This window comes from Anastrepha obliqua, chromosome 1 (genome assembly GCF_027943255.1).
Source record: "Anastrepha obliqua isolate idAnaObli1 chromosome 1, idAnaObli1_1.0, whole genome shotgun sequence".
NCBI classification, from domain to species: domain Eukaryota; kingdom Metazoa; phylum Arthropoda; class Insecta; order Diptera; family Tephritidae; genus Anastrepha; species Anastrepha obliqua.
This window is the reverse complement of record NC_072892.1, coordinates 179,360,644-179,378,644: the sequence shown is the minus strand read 5'-3', so window position 1 is coordinate 179,378,644 and position 18,001 is coordinate 179,360,644. Positions and strand designations below refer to the sequence as shown.

Below are 18,001 nucleotides of genomic sequence, written 5' to 3'. Positions count from 1 at the left end.
ACAACAAGGGCGTGATAGCCGATTCGAAAAATGTGGAAGACGATCATGCGCCTGATATAGAACTAACACAGCCGTGTCTTACTGGTACTTTTAATAGTTCAAAATTTTTTTGAAACAGCTCAAACATGTATTCTATTCAGGTTTAATGCTTAAAAATCTGAATTCTGAACCGGAACTGTGGCCGATTGAAGAAGTGGATTTGGAGGATTTAGAAGTTGAGCGCTTTGAACACTTAACCGAATATATATCCCATAAGCAGCAGGACGACATCCCAAGCACCTCATTTAAATGCCATGATGAGCAGTCGTCCTCTTGGGCGCCCCAGCTGAATGAAGGGAGCTTATTAATACCCAGCTCCTCTATGACGGATCATATGCGGCATCTGGAGTCAGTATTAAATGCAATGAACGACGATGACTTAAGTTGGACTTAGAAAAGCATTGTATTGCTGGGCCTTTTAGAGTTTGTGCTTCGTCGTGCGCCCTTCGTGCCGGTTTGGCGGATATGGGTCAATCGTGGGGACTATTATCTAATATATCAAAGCGTCATATGTACAATGACAAAAACTATTGTGAAAATACTAATGATTCCAAGATTGTTTGACTTACTTTTTCATAGACTTTTGAGCTTAGTTTGCTAGCGCAGAACAAACACTGACAGGAAGTTCCCAAAGATGCCTTAAGATACTATGCTCAAAATATTAGCAAGACATGTACAAGCTTATATTGTATTTAATTTTCCCACGACAAAAATCAGTTTTGTATTGTATGTTCTTTAACCTTAAAAATTTGAATTATTTTGACGTGATTATATAATTTGCATAAGTTTAATTGTATTGTTCAGAAAAATAATAGAGATTTTTTTTTACCAAAAATAAAATTCATTTTTCGTATGCCATTTTTTCGCTCTGAAGTCATGATTATTTTGTGAATTAAGAGGTAAATATTACAAACAACACTTTTTTCAAACAAATTTTATATTTTGAATTCTGATTTTCATGTCCCATGTCCAAATGGAAGTAGCCAATCTGATCGTAAACTGAATGCAATTTTAATACAACAAATTTTGTTGCGGCCGCTGCGGTGTGAGATCTAGGCGATGTGGATGTGTGGTGAACTAGTGAATAGCCGAAGACCACCTCTGATCTCCCCCCTACAGTCGGTTCTACGTTTCCGGAACGACCCGAATTTACTATATATTTGGCCAAGGACTGTCACTCTAGCAGCACTCTCCGTACATGTATGGGGAATGTTTTTGCTGCTACAACAACAACAACAATCTCTGGTAAGTCTTGACAAAGTACATAAAAAATTCACTCCTTATAAGAATTATTATTTTTACAGGAAATTTTGGTCATATACTGCCTTTCTAAAGGATGATACGCCTGACATTGAACTAAAACAGCCGTATCTTACCGCTATTGTAAATTAACTAAATAATTAAAGTACTGCATTAAGCATAATATTTGACTGTTTATACAGGCCTACAACGTAGGCAACCCCATGCGTCCCTCACCCCCCCGAGTTACTACGACCTTACCAAGAAGCTTCTTCAATTTAACTGCAATAGACTCCCGAGTAAGGTCGACGAGATAGTTGACTTCATCAGCCGACACAGTATCATGGCTATAGCGTGCACAGACACGATCGCGAGCGAGACTAGCGTTTATAGTCCACCACACAGTGCAGTATCGTCCCATTGATGACGGCATCGACCGCAGGGACAGCACCTTAGAATGTCAAGGTATAGCTGTCCGAAGAGGCGATTCCGAGCTCGAAATTTATAATGTTTACATACCCCCTGTCACCTGCTGCCCGGCAGGATATCACCCTGATATTGGTGCGCTCATCAGAGGTGAAAACCGATTGGTTTTAGGTGACTTCAATGCGCATCACGATCTTTGGCATTCAAGCCTGCCAACCGATCGTAGGGGACAGCAATTGGCAGAGCAAATAGACAATTCGACATTCAGCACTGAATGACGACGCCCCCACCAGGGTAGTGGGTAATTGCAGCAGCTCGCCTGACCTAACAATAGCTAGCGCGGGTCTGATAAATAGCATAATATGGCGACCTATGCTATCGCTTGCCCATTATCGTCTCGATTGAGAGACCTGCCAACTTCGTTTCCGTGAACCACCGGTCCTATTTTACCTTTAATAAAGCAAATTGGGCCAGCTTCGCGGAATTCACTGAAGACACCTTCGCCGCTCTTCCAATCCCCACCGATGTGAGCGCAGGCGAACGCGCATTCCGCAAGGTGCTCACAGCTGCTGCGGCTCGCTTGCAGCCAGCTTGGCAAACGAGCGTGACCACCTGTGCCAGGTCGATCCCGGGGATCCCCGCATAAGGGATCTCAATTTGGAGATCCGGCAACTGGTAGATCAACATAAGCGGACTAAATGGGTTGAGCACTTGAATGAAGAGCTCCAGCTTCCCCGTGAGACACGTGTAACACTGGCAGAATTACGTTCTGGATACTGTAGCAGGTTAAACTCCTACTTATCCAGAATCGACCCCGACATACCAAACATGTGTCCGCCATGTGAAGGCACCCCACACGATGATGATAGCCGCAGATCTGCATTGAGGAACATTTTTCGTATATTTTTGACCTACATTCGTGAAAGGTTACCTTGCTGCAAAAATTGAAGAAAGTCCAGTAATTGAGCTCTTGAACAGTCCACTTTTAACCGTCAAGAAAATGTTAATGGACAAAGTGACTCTTAGTTCAGAAGGCTTTTAATTTCTAATAGAAAATTATCCGCAAGAATATAAGTATAACCAAAAACAAATGCTGTGAAGTCTCTACAGAACATTTTGGGTGTAAGGCTAGCAAGCCGAAATTGCAGAAATTGAAGTAATAATGCTCAAGAAATATCGGTGTCTCTGAAAACCATAATCATTTCAATCAAGGTGCATCCATTAAAGGTGGTGGTAATAGACCAACAACAATGTTTGTAAGTTTAATTGTCAAAGCAAAGTATTGAGAAACTAGAAAATAATAATGAATTCGCCTTGTTTCATTCGGAGCTGACAGCCACATGGACGTGGCAAAAGAAAAAAAAACAACATATCAGCTGATTTACCAACACCACCTTTAATCGATTCGCCTTGATTTCAATCTTTTTTTTCATTTATGTGTTAACCGTTTGTTTTTGAAGTGAAACTTCTTAGGCGTCAATGGACGAGCAAGAATGGAGAGTAAAATTTCAAGGACCTTCAACGTTTTAAGCATTTTCGTTCCGCGAAGAAAAGGATAGAGAGAGCTATATATATCTTAGATACACTTTAGGCTATTTTTCCTGAGTTTTTGCCTGTGGTTGCTAATTTCTAGTGGGAAATAACACTGCCTACTTCTTGGCGCTTGTTTGTTGGTGCAAACTTGTAGGAAATATATTTTTGGTGCCTACTTTTTGGCGCTTATTTCCGTTTCCTGGCTAGTGCTTGTGCGTACTAAAAGTGCTATCTATTCCGGCGTCGGATTTATTGGTATTGCCTTGCGGTGATTTGTGTCGTTGCTGCAGTCCTGGAATCGCTGCGTTTGTGCGGGTAATAAACGCTCGAAGTAGTGCGCGTGGTTGCCACGGTTTGTGTCCGGCGTTTACCTACACCGGTCGACCCTTTTCCAACCCTTTGTAAATTTTGTCTATTTGTATTCTCTACAAATGTTGTGAATTTATTTAGATATATATTCTTTCTCTATCTCTCTCTCTCTCTCTCTCTCTCTCTCGGGTCTCTCCCTCTTTCTTTGTCTGCCTTGAAAGTTTCACTTCTGTTATGTGTACTACGCTACACGCACTTTTTTTTCATTTCCTTACACCGAACATTTAAAATTCAAAAACTTCAAACTTCTCCTCATATTTAACATTCTGGGCACCCGGGCCTGGCCTGGCTGTCTTTTTCGACTTTGGACGTGAACTTAACTTATTTCTACTACAGCTAACTACTTGAGTTTCCAGCTAGCTTCCTAAAATTTTATTTTCTATCGACTTATGGATATAATATTTTAAAAAAGATCCTCGAACAGGACGAAAAAAAGGCCAGACCTCCCATTTAACGGTAATTTTCAAGAGAGCATAAAACGCGATATCTCCGTTAGTAATTATGTAACATTTCTCAAACTTGGCGAAAATGATGATACGGCGCAAGTTAAATTGCCGAATACTGAATAGTGTTTTTCAGGTAGAAGTCTTTGCAATCCTGCAAAATGCTCAGGGAACGAGGGAGCTATGAAGATCAAGGATCTGATGGTGCCATGGTGCAGATCCAAATAAGTCAACTCCTGTAAGGAGATCAAATCATCTCCGGTGTGCAGGCAACATTTCTCTGATGTGGGTTCCAGGACATAGGAACAGTGAGAAAAATGAAATTGCTGATGAGCTTGCCAGGAAGGGGTTGCCTAAAATGGTGTCAGATGTCTTCTACCTGGTTACCGGCATCACAGGGGTTAAATGGGAATGGCATAACTTATTTCTCAGGAAAACACAGAAATGATGGAGCTTAATTTCTTCACGTGCTATTGTGAAAACCCCGTGGCCTCAGTACAATAGGCGGAAGACTCAGATAGTCCTGGAGGCTCTGCACGCCATTCAGTTTCCAAACTCGTAGCTGTGTTCACCGGCCTTTGGACGATCGGCTCACACGCAGAAAAGCTACGTTTACCATTTAACCCCCACTGCAGCAGCTGTGGGAGACCTTTCAGAGAAGGAGACTGTTGAGCACTTTCTCTGTAAATGTGCGAGCGCAGTGCGGGCAGTGAGCCAACTTAAATCCCATCAAGCTTGTCTGTTACATCAACAGTTCGGGTAGGCTCTAGATATCTGTCCGTTAGAGGTCCCAAAATGGGAATAAAACGGTGCTTTAGTGCTACTTGGGGAGTGCCAGAGTGGTACCTACCTACCCAAAATTGTTAAAAATAGGCGATGCCGCGTCCACTTTCAGGCAAAAGCGTGAATCTCAATAGCGACTTAATAAACCTAATTTAGATCGAATAAAAACGTACATCCATTTTCGTTCGCCGGTCTGATGTTACAAGCTACAATTCTCATTGCCTATTAGTTTGTTTGATTCCAAAAATTAAGAGTCAGCCAAATCGAATTTTACAAAAATGTGCTCAGTTAAATAAGTTCGGTCCGGACAGAATTTTTATGTATGTAATATTTTTAATATTTCGGTTTTTTAAATATCAGGTTTTTATTATATTTTTTTAACGGTTTGAAACCTGAATAAAAAGCCGTAATTAATCGATCACCGATGTTTTTTACCTAAAGTGAAGTGAAATTCCAGCGCACAATAGTTTAATGTTATCTTTCTATTATCGCAAACTTACGTTAGCCAGCCGTCGCTTACGTCGCGAACATATGATTTGCCGGCGAATGTCAAAGAGGACATTGAAAACTGAAGCAGACTGCAGACAACGTCTATTAAACGATTTCTGCCGACTAAAGTAAACACATAACAATCATTTAAATTTCATTTAAAGCTTTAACATTAAAAATAAATAGCGGAAAATGGTCAAGAAAATTCTAATGGTTTGCTTAGGTACGAGGAACATACACTGCTTCTATCAATATAATTTGAATTTCATTTATTCTAGGTAATATTTGCCGGTCACCTATTGCCGAGGCGGTTATGATTGACACAATCGAAAAAGCCGGTGCATCCGGCCAATGGAAAGTGGATTCAGCGGCAATCGGCGATTGGCACCGTGGCAATCCGCCCGATCATCGAGCGCTGAGCACAATGGAGAAACATAATTTACCTTATACTAATCGAGCACGTCAAATAAAGAATCAAGATTTCCTTGAATTCGATTACATATTCGGCATGGATGAGGAGAATATGGGTGACTTGCGGTCTTTAGCACCATCCGATGCAAAGGCCAAATTGCTAATGCTGGGGAATTTCGGACTGGATAAGAGCGATCGCATCATCGTGGACCCGTACTATGTGAGTGGAATCTTTGAGCAGTGTATTGTGCAATGTGTTATAACTGTGTTCTCTTATAGCAACGTGGTGATGCTGGCTTCGAGAAAGCTTACCAACAGTGTGTGAAAGCCTGTGCAGCCTTCTTCGAAGATGCTGTGGCGGGTAAGGTTTAAGAAAGAATAAAAGCTTCTAGTCTCACCGAATTTTAAAGTTACCGTGAAATTAATTGTGAAATTATCACAATCAGCTGATACTAGTAATATATGTATGTGCATATGTACATAGCAAATGAATGCATGAGTACAAGTAAAATAAATGTTTATGTTTTCTAAAAACAAAAAATAATCAAAAACATTTTGTTTCTGCCAAATTTTTGTATACTATAAGTCAAGGTATAGTGTGTCCAATGCATACAAATTATAAGTATTCCCGTAGATTTGACAAAATTACTTCGAATTAGAATTTTCGTAATGTATTCAATAATTTTATTGAGTTCGTTTATTTAACTATTAAAAGTTATGCATACGATATTCTGATATACTGCCCAGTTTTCGAAATTAAAAAAAATGTGTGCTCACACACGCAGTATATTTCATATAGAAGTTCTAGGTGTAAGCTGTAGTACAGAATCCCTCTCAGGCATTCTTGTGCAGTAGTGTTAGTTGGTGTTTGTTCCAAGTATATTTTACAAGCGTTGTTGAGTCCAGTTAAGTATTCGATTAAAATAGTTATATCCTTTGTTCTTATACATACATGCGTAGTACTTACCGCGGCTATAGCCAGATGTTGAACACCTGATTCTGCTACAAACGAAGCGTGCGACGCAGAGTCGAACAACAAACGCGCTGATTGCCAATGTCCGGTGCAATCACGCATCTTCCCGTTTCCATGACAGTCGGTTTTACGTTACCGGACCCGGATTTATATCCGGCCAAGGATTGTCACTCCAGCAGCATTCCCCGTCCATGTATGTTTGGGGAATGTTTATGCTGCTACAACAACAACATCACGCATCTTCAGTAGAGCATTAGCCAGCAGAACGGTTATTCGGTTTACAGTCAATGAGACAGCACCAGAAGTACGAAGAAACGGAAAACGAAGCGTGATTTAGCAAAGAATCGATTGCGGATAGTGCTGTTGTAGCTGTAGTTGAATTTGTAGATGCGGTAGTAGGTGCATAGGTAGTGCGTCGTAGTGTAGGTAGTAGTGCTCCGAAATACCAAATATTTTAAAATGAACGGAAGCATATAGCTTTTGGTCGAGTAAATAATGAAAATTATTTATCTTTTACTTTTCGTTAATTTAAGCGATAAAATTTTAAACCCACAATTCTATGTACATTATATATTCTAATAGAACTAATCCTTTTGAGGTCAATTGCCCAAAGAATAAACTCTTAAGCAATCTCGTAATCTCAGGCGTAAGTATTTCATTGAGGCAAAGCACCTTAAAAATTAATAATCAAACTGCAAGTAATGTGATCAGCTGAGTGTTTTTGTTTGTGCTCTCAAGTGTTAGTGTTTTTCTGCGAAATTTGTCAAGTGTTGCTGATCCACCGATGTATGTGTGTGTTCTCCCAGTTGTTACTGTTGTTGATATATCTACGTACCGATGCACCTAACCATATTAGCGCTTTTTGCCACGGATATTTTAAAAGGTGTATACATACATACATATGTTATCAATGAGGAAAAATCCAACAAAAAAAACCTGCATCCCCGCTTAAAACTCCTCTCACGCATGCATCAGCTATGTTGGAGAGAATGGTGACAAAAGCTGAAGAGCTGAGAGACTCAATCAATTAACAATAGACTGCGTAACGGTTATATCAGACAAGAGAGTAAAGCAGAAAATTGGCGTGCTGGCTGCTGAAGCGGCAAATTTAAAGCTAACGATAACAGACATTGAGAAAAAAGTGACTGCAGTTGAGAGCAGATTTACAGATGTGGAATTATTATTTTATCAAATTTAAAAAATATATTATTTTGAATCAATTATAACGTTCTTAACAACTATTTTGATTACTTACTTGCCTCTTTTTAATAGGTATATCCAATAGTATTATACCAGAGATATGTATTTTTATTGTATTGCTAGAACTGTAACGCAAATCGATAATTATAAAATTTGAAAATAATTAGGGGTGTGCGAATCCCATTCGATTCGAATCGAATCGAATCCTAGGATTCGATTCGATATTCGAGTCGAATATCGAATAGTTCGAAATACTCGAATAATTCGAAATATTCGAATAGTTCGGAATTTCCGAATAGTTTGAAATATTCGAATAATTCGAGCGATTTGAATTATCCGAAGAAATAAAATCTAGGGGTGTGCGAATCCCATTCGATTCGAATTCACTAAAGTAATACATGATCAGTAGCTGTGGATACTATTCACAGACTTGATAATTCTAGTCCTTGGAGTCCGGGACAAAGTTAAGACTCCAAGTATAGTTGCCATCAACCACCAAATAGTTCGTTGATAGTGGCTGTAGATACACTTGTCATGTAAAATAATACTATATGTTTGGAAAAGCCAATTGCATTCGGCATTTTTTTGATATGAAATTAATGGTATTCTATTCATGAACTTTAGTATTATTTTTTCCTTTCCTAAGCAGATATATGTAGCTTCCAAGTATAAACTTGAATGTACACTCATTAAAATTAGAAAACAGGTTTAAGAACAATACTGTAGTGGAGAATTGTAATATGCATAAGAGATTAGCGATTAACCATTCATCTAAGATAGAAATCATTTCATGTGTCGATCGATACGTACGATTAGAAGAATCGATATCATTTAAAAACCTATATCAAGTTATTTAAAACTACTAATTCTATAAAAATAATGATATCCTAACCGAAGATTAAACAATGAACTTTAAGCCATGTTAATTTTGCTTTTATTAGACCTGAAATCTTCAGAAAAATCGTTTAAAAAAATAAAAAAAAGGATGCACTCAGTTAAATATTCGAATCATCTGAATTATTTAAACTATTCGAATTATTCGAATAGTTCGAACTATTTTAACCATTCGAATAATTCGAATAGTTCGACTCTATTCGAATAGTTCAAACCATTCGAATAGTTCGAACCATTCGAATATTCGAGTCGAATCTCGGATCGAATAATTCGGTTCGATTCGCTTCGAATAGTTCGAAATTTCGAATATTCGCACACCCCTAAAAATAATTAATGGCTATTTTTATCGGCGCATTCTAAAATTTTTATAATACCAAGGTTTTCTTCTACGTTTTGTGTGAAAATGTGCCACTGTTTCAAATCAATTTCTTGTTCTACGCGTCAAATTCAAAACAAAAGTCACTTATGTAAGCACTTGCCATTTTATTTTAATTTATATTAAGCTTAAATAATACATTCTTGACTTTAGTAGGATAAATTTTAATGCAGTATCTCCTGTGGAAGTATGAGGCCCTTGAAGATCCTATTCGTTTGCATTGGTAAGTTTGAACACCCGAAATGGAGTAGGAAGAAATTTGCACTGTGATTAGCAAATTATTGAAATGCAGGCAATACTTGTCGATCTCCAATGGCGGAAAGCGTAATGAAGCACTGGGTTGAGGAGAACGAACTCAGCTGGGAAGTAGACAGCGCTGGCCTGAGAACGTGGAATATTGGGCGTAAGCCAGATGAGCGCTGTATCAAGGTGCTGGCAGAAAATGGCCTAACAACAGAGCACGTCGGCAGACAGGTGCACTGCTCGTAGTTTGCTTTCAATGTTGGTTTTCAATGCTGTATATCCTTCACAGATTTCCATAGTGGACTTCTACAACCATGACTATATTCTCGCCATGGATGAGCTCAATTTACGCGAACTAGAGACTCTAGCGAAGGATTCGAGTCAGCAACGTTGCGCCAAGGTTGAGCTGCTGGGCAAGTACATTGGCCGTCCAGAGGACCAAATTATACGTGATCCCTACTTTGTGAGTGCAAATGTTAATTGAAGTTCAAAAGTTTGACGCAGTACTACAGCAACAAACATACTAACGCTATTTTCAGTCAAATTCAATGGGTGGCTTCCGATGTGCATTCGTTCAAATAACTGAAAGTTGCCAAAATTTCATAGCGGAGCACATGTACACTGACTAGGAACACTGTAAAAAAATGAAAAACTGCAAAATTGCAAATGTTCGTTGAAATGTTTAGAGAATAATACCCAAATATGTAAATTTCTTATAAAAAGTTGTATATCGCATAAGTTATTATTTATTTGTTTGTAATCGTATTGAAAGCATGTATGATTGTTATATACAAAAGTATGTATGTATGCATTGCATATATATTTATAAATATGTATGGAGGTTACACAATATCTCCACGTATGACCTGCTCCAAAAACGCATTCCAATCGCTTTGTAACTGCCCGTACGCGGTCTCTTTCTCTGCGTCATTCATCGACGAGTATTTAATGGAGTTCCACACCAAACTTTTCAGTGTCTTTAGGCCTGCATTGCTCGGTGCAAAGCTCATAATCGCATAATAGAAGTCATAACTCAATCCTTTTGCATTCCAAAAGCCTGGATCATCATTTGATATTACCAACGGTATATTCTCAGACATAAAGTAGCCACCGGGATGATTTCGCAAATCCCAAACCAAGTTCAATACCTGGTTCGACAGTGGACTCACTTCGAGCGCAATGTCACGCTCTTTAATTGCTTTGCTTAGGATTGGATGTTTCATAAGCGAGTAGCCGTGGCCAATGCGCGTGGTATTCAAAAGAATTGCGTCGACCAAATTCAAATCCACCGATGTGCCAAACCAATCTGTGTGTTAAAAATAGCAAAACAATTTCTTCAAAATCTTTTACAGTTAATGGCATTTATTTAAAACTTACTTGTTTCACCCGCATGAAAGAAATATTTTGCGGTTTTCGGCAAGTTCTGTAAGATGGACACAAATGCTTGCAACGCTTTGCCTTGATCCTCCTGGCCTATGAGGTCAAAACCAATAACGAAATCGGGGTACCGTTCACTGCAAGGAGGGAAAGTGGTTTGTTATAACTGTTTCATATTTTTTTGTTTTTTTTTTTTTGTGCACACCACTCACTGGAAATCTTTGAATGTTTGAAAAGCTTTGAATATCTTGATTTCATCCGAGCCACGGTGCGCCACATAAATTATTTTCAGCCCTAAGAAACCTGGATGTGTGCGTTTGAATTCCTCCACGAGCTCTATAAGTAGGTCGGCCGCTTCGTATGCGGTCGCAACTGTCGTACCGTTATCGCCGTAAAGCTAGAACGTGATTGGGTATTAATTATTTTGATAAATACAAAGATTTTTGTTGATTTGTAGTGGCACAAACTTAATTGAAATTATGAAACTAAATATAAAGAAAACTTTCAATATATCAGACTTTTGTTAAGCGGTTAGAGGTAATCGTAATTTTCAAAAAATTTGATTTTTTTGCATTTCCTTAAAGTATCTTAAAAATATTGTGTGAAAATTTTAAGTGAATCCGAAAAATACTTTTCGGGGTATTCAACAATTAACAAAGGGCGCTCGGGCAAATCGGCAATCCATAGCAAAACTTTAAATTCGTATTTCTCAAAACTATGTTTTTTGAACTGGTGATCACTGTAACTTAAAAACCGCTTGGTAGATTTGAATAAAATTTATACTGCTTTTGAAAAACATAAAAAACTCAAATTTTTCGATTTTTTTAAACAGTTTATTGTCGGTTTTTTCTCGAAAATCTGAAAAATATTCCTGAAGCCGCCATATTGCTAATTTTGAAAAAAGCTTCGATCAGGCACAAGATTATCTATTAATAAAACTAATTTCTTTTGTCCAATTGATTTTAGATGAATCTCCAAGTACTTTTGATGATCACCGCGAGGGACTTCTGGAGAAATAGGCTCCACCCAAACAGCGCTAACTTTTACAATTATTAATTTTTTTTTTTAAGTTTGCTAAAGTCCAGTCGAAACATGATGTATTAATGCCAGTTTTTTTTTGGAAAATAAAGCAACTGACTAAAAAAAAAATGATTGAAAATCATAATTTCTTCGGGACTCTGACTACTTAGGTTGAAATGGTTGCCCACTTTGACGAAAATCAAAAATTCGTCCTTTCTGATATAATTGTAAAGGTGATAAGAAGGGAAGGCCAATGTCCTGTAAGGGCACCCACGAATTTGAGAGCTGAGATTTTGTTGACTTCACAAAAGTGCCCAATAAAAAGAATTAAATAAATATTGAAAAAATTTAGTTGGGCACAAATTTTAAGCGAAAAAAAATTTAAATTTTAAGCAGAAAAAGTATATTAAAAAAAATGTACCCAAAATTTTAAGCAAAAAAATATAAAAAAATTGTAATAAAAATTGTAAGCGAAAAATTAAATTTTTTTAATTATAGATCTTACACAGAAATACAAAATATTCTTTCATGTTCAGCACAAATGATTTCAAATGCAATTAAATTCGTGGAAAAGCCAGTAAAAAGAAACGTTCACCCGTCACCAAAAATCAGCCCCAGTACACTCTACAAATCATTAAACATGGGGGCCCAAAAATAAAGGTATGGGATAAAGCTCAAAGTAATGGTAATAATGGAGGTTTCTCATTATATGCCGCAGGTCCCACACACAAAATTGATAACATAATAGACACTAATATTTATGTGGAATGATTGCAGAGTGGTATATTGCCGCATTGCAGAGAAGAAATGCCAATAAAATTGGTCTACGGGATCATTATCTTAAAAACACGAACCGGAGGGTTAAGGATTGGTTTTGCGCAAATAAGATTGAGGTTATGGAATGTGCCTCATCAGTCCTAAAAGGAGCTGCCAAACTAAGTAACAATCAAGAATTTTGTGAAATTGTCAAAGATGCGTGGCTGAAGATTCCGTAGCGGAGATGTGGGCAATTAGTGAACTCAATGCTACGCCGTTGTGCTGCCGTTATAAAAAAATTGGGTAATTCAACTAAATATTAGTTACAACTTTGTGCCTGCAAACTTAGCCAATGCAGTTTTTCTTTAATTTTTTTGTAAACTTGGTCAGAATGTGTTGCTTATACCCACCAAGATCACTGTTACTTTAATGCTACCCCTGAATTTCTATTTTTTATTCTAACAATTTTTGCTTTTCGTTATAGAATTGATTTAAAAATGCGTTCAGTTAAAGAATAGAATAATATTTCAATATAATAATAAACACTTTCGAATCACATCACAGATTAATAATGTTTTGAAAAAATTTAATATATTTTGGAACTGCTATTTTCTGTTCGCAACTACGGTCTTACATGTTTGGACAAAAATTTTCAAAATTGAAGACTTTGAAGCCCCTCAAAATCAGGAATATCGGAATATAAGATATACAAAAAAAAATTTTTTTCCAAAAAAATGGTTCGAACTTTTTGTAAATTTTTTATGGGAAAATACGGAAAACCTTATAAAAAACACTGATTATTTTTTACACTTATTTAATTAACAATTCAAAGGAACAGGACTTCCACAAAAAACCAAAATTTACCTAAATTACACACATGCATACACATATCTCGGTAACCACTAAAAAAAATGTCCATTTGATTTGCATATATTGTACATTTTTACTCTATCTTACCGGTTTGAATTTCATGCGCAACTCGGCATACATTAAATTATCCTCGTACATTTCCTCCATCAGCTGCCAGTGAAATGCGCGAAAAACTGGCTCATAGCCTATTGTGTCGCTCAAAGTGTCGAATATGTCTTCAAATCGCCGCCAGACCTTATTCTGCTCATTGTACTCAACTGCAAAACAAAACGAGAAAAAAGAAACAATATATAAAGAATAACTGTAAACTTATTGACCAACATCATGCACTTTAAAGTACTTACGTTCCGGCAAACGCGAGTATAAACTAAGTTTTGTTTTCAAATAACCATCATAACGGCTTTTGGAGAGTGTACGCTCACGCTCTTCCTGCACCTTGTAGTAAGGCGAGCGGCAGTCGTGCTCCTTGGGGTTCTGACGGAAGCTCAGCACAATATTGCCGCGCAACGTATAACATTTCAAGAGACCAGGCATGTACGTGAGATTGCCGATCAGCCAATCGACGGAGACAGCCGGTGTGCGGTGCACGTGCAAAATAGCGCCCTTCGGCATGGCGCGTACAAATTTGAATACGTTGCTATTTTCGATCAAGGGCTTGGCTTTGAAAAAGTGCAACGCCGGCGCATGTTCACCAGGATGGTCTGTGCCATAAGAGAGTTCCATGAGTTTGTGGTGCATGAAAATTTTATGCACTTGCAGCTCATTTTCGTCCAGTTCCAAATGACCGCCAGTGAGAAGAAGTTGCTCTGCCTCAATCAGTTGGTCACGTTGTTGTGCATATTCTGTGGCGCAAATGAAGAAGAAGAAGAAAAAAACAAATCAGACAATTTCTAAAGCATTCTCAATAAAATTTAGGCTTAGTTTACAATTCGAAAGGGATTGGAAAACGAATCTAATTTTAAAGCTTGACTTTCGATAAAGAATATAACAAAAAAATTGGTCGCCGATTCGTTATTCAAAATATCTTACATTCAGTTCAAAAACAGACTGATTTTTGAGATTTTTTTAGTTGCGTTTTCGGGCATTTTTTTCATTTAACGCCCCTACTCCACATTTTTTTATATGGAAGCAAGGCAAATCTATTAAAAAGTTAAGAATAAAACAAGGCAAGTTCATTGTTTGTTTTCTACTTTACCAATACTTTTCTCTGACAATTACTCGTAAACGTACAAAACATTGTTGTTGCTCTAGTGCTACCACCTTTAATGAATGCGCCTTGTATGGAAGAAAACACCCAACAGAAAAAAATGTCAAAAATCAACGCGAGTTCCGAATCACTGAAACTTGCACTTTTTTATAGCAAAATTCAATGGTCTTTAAAATTGCATACCAGAAATTTTTCTAGAAATTCTGAGTAAAAGTTTGAAATTTTAATGAAAATTTGCCGAATTTTTTATTTTTTATTTTATACAAAGTTCGCAACTTTGCCTTATAAGGTTTTTGTTGTAGTATGAACTATATTTTTATCAAAAATACATATTGAACTGTTTGCACTTGCATACTTAGATCTATTCTATTTAGTTCAGGTACTCACTTAATGTTTGTGGCTCATCGTACAAATGATCTGCAGTCAAGGATTTCTCATACAGCATTCCGCTGATCTCAGGTTGTGGCGCCATAATCTCTTGAGGCGGCATAAAAAGTCGTGCAGCTAGAACATTGATGGTGTGCAAGACATATTAAAAAACTAATTTTAAAAGTAAACATTTATATTAGGGTGGTCCACAAAAGTTGGAGTTACTGAATTTTTTAAGATACCCCTTGTAATTATTTCTCGAGTATATTAAAAACGTGGATTTTACTTGAATTATTTAAGATTTTATATTGCCGCAATGCTCATGAAGTTGCTCATGTATTTCAAGCACAGAAAAGGATTTTTTCAATTATATGTAAATAAAATGGATAAAATTACAAATTTTTTTTATTTTTATCAACAAAAATTATTAAACTATGAAATCTTATGCTGAATCTCAAACTTTAATTAAGCTTCGTTTTACTTATTGTAAGTAAAATTGAAGTAAAAACTGAAAAATAAGGTAGGGTAGGTGCATACTTTACAGCCCTGTAAAAATAGTTATCATATTTTTTTAATATGAGCGTAATGTAATGTCAGAAAATTATTAGTTTTGGTGATAAATTTCGTTCTTTAATTTATATCAAATCAGCAAAAAAACGAGTTTTCCAGTAATAAATATTAAGCACATTGACTTTTTGTGGACCACCCTTATGTATATATTTCAAATTTTAATACCGCATTGACTAAAAATTTGTAGCAGCAGGAGCAGGCAAAGCAGAATGGCTGGAGTATGCGACTTAGTCATAGTCATATTACACCTATGCGGACCTTAATGTGCGGAGAGCTGTCAAAATAAAGGAAAAAATTAATGAAGCACACATATTTATACATATATAAATAGTATGCCTAATAGAAGCGTGACCGCCATAACTTAAAAACTATTTGACCAATTCGATTCTAACAAACTGCTTTTGTGGGCTTATAATATTTATTAAATAAAATATTTGGCGTGACATGAGATAAAGGCGAATGGTGGAAGCGCTACAACCATGAACTCGAAAAACTGTACGTGCATCCGTCTGCAATAAGCACAATAATGATCAACGGACTAAGATTGGTAGGTCACATATTACGGGCACCAACCCGATTACCCAGCCCACCAAATACTGTTTGGAAAGTATCACAGCCATAGTAGAGGGTCTCGATGACGACTCAAGTTTTTTGGGATTTCCAGCCAATAATGATGGTGATAATAATATTTTTTATACGCAATGTAATCAATAAAACCGATAGTCACCACCATTAGCAATAATGGTTTCACATCTTCAAGTTATACATTGTGTTAATTTCTGCGCAAGTTGTGGAGGTAATCAGCCGAATTTTTCTTCCATATTTGTTTTCCTTTCAGTTTTTGCTTAACTATTGCCCAAACATTTTCAATAGGTTTGACATCAGGCGACTGTCAAGGCCAATCCAATGTTTCAATCCCATTGGAAACAGAAACCACTCGACACAGCTTTGGTGTTGATGCTTGGGATCGTTGTCTCCTTGCAAAATCCAAGTTTGGCTAGTTCTTCAAAACATCTTCGCAGCTGACGGTAATTATGCTTTTTAGTATATCTGCAAACTGCCTTCAAATTGGCTGTAAACACAAATAAATGGCCAGATCCTTTTTCGGGGAAGCAGAACATGAACCTTAACTGGATGCTTAACAGTTTGTTGAAGTTGTCGATCAGCAGTACACCAGGACCGGCATATGCAGCTACGAGTATTCGCCCGAAAGGAAGATTCATCCACGAATATTATGTTTGCCCTATTTCGTTTTGAATTTGCCTTAGCCCATGCAAGCCTTTTTCAATGTGTGGTAATGAGAGCAACGGGTTTTGAGGTCTTCTGCTCGGGAATTTGAAGTCTTCTGCACATAAACGTTCTCGAATCCTATCATTGAATACATTAACATCACTTTTCCTTAAATCTGCTTCAGCTTCAGCTTCCCGCAACGATATGTTCGGCTTTGCCACAAACAAATCAATGATCTTCTCTGACTTTGCTTTTAAGAGATACTTTTTTTGGGCCCCTTCCAGGGAAGCCCTCAACGTTTTTAATATCGGTATACCGTTGCACTCATTTATTTATGAACGCCTTCAACTTCTTCAAATATTTAGCTGCAGAGGCATGAGACATTTGTTGACCTTTAGAATGTGTACATAGAAACACTGCTTGAAATCGTTTGTCATATGCGGAACTTATTTTGTAAAGACAACGTACGCTTTCTAAATTTTTCACAAAATTAACAAATTGCACGACGCGTATTGCGAAAAGGATACGCCTATTTAGCAGCATTTAAATTTTTTATAACGAAACTCTAAGTTTGAATTTTACCGGTAACGTTTAGCTTAGACTGACTGAATAAGTATATGTACCTAAAATTGTGAATAATCGATAATAATTTAGCGTTTGAAAGAAATCGCATGCAATAACTTTAACCGTCTATTAAATATTTATATTTCCTACTTTATAAGTTTTATGTAGATAACTCAAAGATCTTGAGCGAGAACTCCATACCAAGCGCATCAGGCTACAAAATAAATTTATCAGCTAAAGCTCTGAAAGTGATAGCATCTAGACACTTGATATGGAGTTCTAGCTTTGAAGTCTTTAAGAAATTATATTTTTGAGCAATATTCTCTTAGCTGTATGAGAACTTAAAGAACGTAAAACCTAAAAGCAGCTAATACGTAAAACCACCTTCGATATTCAATATGAGTACCGAATTCAACCAACCTTAGTTTCTCAATATAATTTATCTTCCCATTATCGAAGGGAAGTTTGAATGATAGAGAGTGATTGCCTTACATTAGTTGGTTTCAGGAAGCAATTTCCCCGGGTATTCGTTGCTTATACGCAAAAGCGATATGCGAAAAAATCAAGAGCTCTATTGCAAATTGACATGAAGTGGTGGGCATTTTTACAGAAATAATCCT

General features: G+C 37.1%; 3 protein-coding genes across 5 annotated transcripts in view; 2 read left to right on the top strand and 1 right to left on the bottom strand.

Moving 5' to 3' along the window:
• The first annotated feature begins 5,399 nt into the window (after positions 1-5,399).
• Positions 5,400-6,283, top strand: LOC129242368 (low molecular weight phosphotyrosine protein phosphatase 1-like). The gene is made up of 3 exons (XM_054878977.1): positions 5,400-5,544; positions 5,600-5,952; positions 6,012-6,283. Exons 1-3 carry the CDS (start codon positions 5,514-5,516, stop codon positions 6,102-6,104), a joined length of 477 nt encoding a protein of 158 aa, XP_054734952.1. The 5' UTR covers positions 5,400-5,513; the 3' UTR covers positions 6,105-6,283.
• Positions 6,284-9,185: 2,902 nt separating this feature from the next.
• Positions 9,186-10,156, top strand: LOC129242355 (uncharacterized). Of its 2 annotated transcripts, XM_054878965.1 has the most exons (5): positions 9,186-9,266; positions 9,329-9,398; positions 9,468-9,649; positions 9,708-9,881; positions 9,958-10,156. In XM_054878965.1, exons 2-5 carry the CDS (start codon positions 9,365-9,367, stop codon positions 10,045-10,047), a joined length of 480 nt encoding a protein of 159 aa, XP_054734940.1. In that variant the 5' UTR covers positions 9,186-9,266; positions 9,329-9,364; the 3' UTR covers positions 10,048-10,156. The 2 variants fall into 2 exon arrangements, with proteins under 2 accessions (XP_054734940.1, XP_054734929.1); XM_054878954.1 differs by lacking the exon at positions 9,186-9,266 and having other exon boundaries at positions 9,284-9,398.
• Positions 10,157-10,164: 8 nt separating this feature from the next.
• LOC129242342 (adenosine deaminase 2-like) overlaps positions 10,165-18,001 on the bottom strand; it is a 34,682-nt gene continuing 26,845 nt past the window's right edge. For both annotated transcript variants that reach the window (XM_054878942.1, XM_054878934.1), the window contains exons 3-9: positions 15,753-15,861; positions 15,036-15,152; positions 13,786-14,283; positions 13,529-13,698; positions 11,008-11,192; positions 10,796-10,932; positions 10,165-10,724 (exon numbers count right to left, since the gene is read on the bottom strand). In XM_054878942.1, coding sequence (XP_054734917.1) covers positions 10,261-10,724; positions 10,796-10,932; positions 11,008-11,192; positions 13,529-13,698; positions 13,786-14,283; positions 15,036-15,152; positions 15,753-15,828 — 1,647 coding nt within the window. In that variant the 5' untranslated portion in view covers positions 15,829-15,861 and the 3' untranslated portion in view covers positions 10,165-10,260. The remainder of the gene's footprint in view (positions 10,725-10,795; positions 10,933-11,007; positions 11,193-13,528; positions 13,699-13,785; positions 14,284-15,035; positions 15,153-15,752; positions 15,862-18,001) is intronic.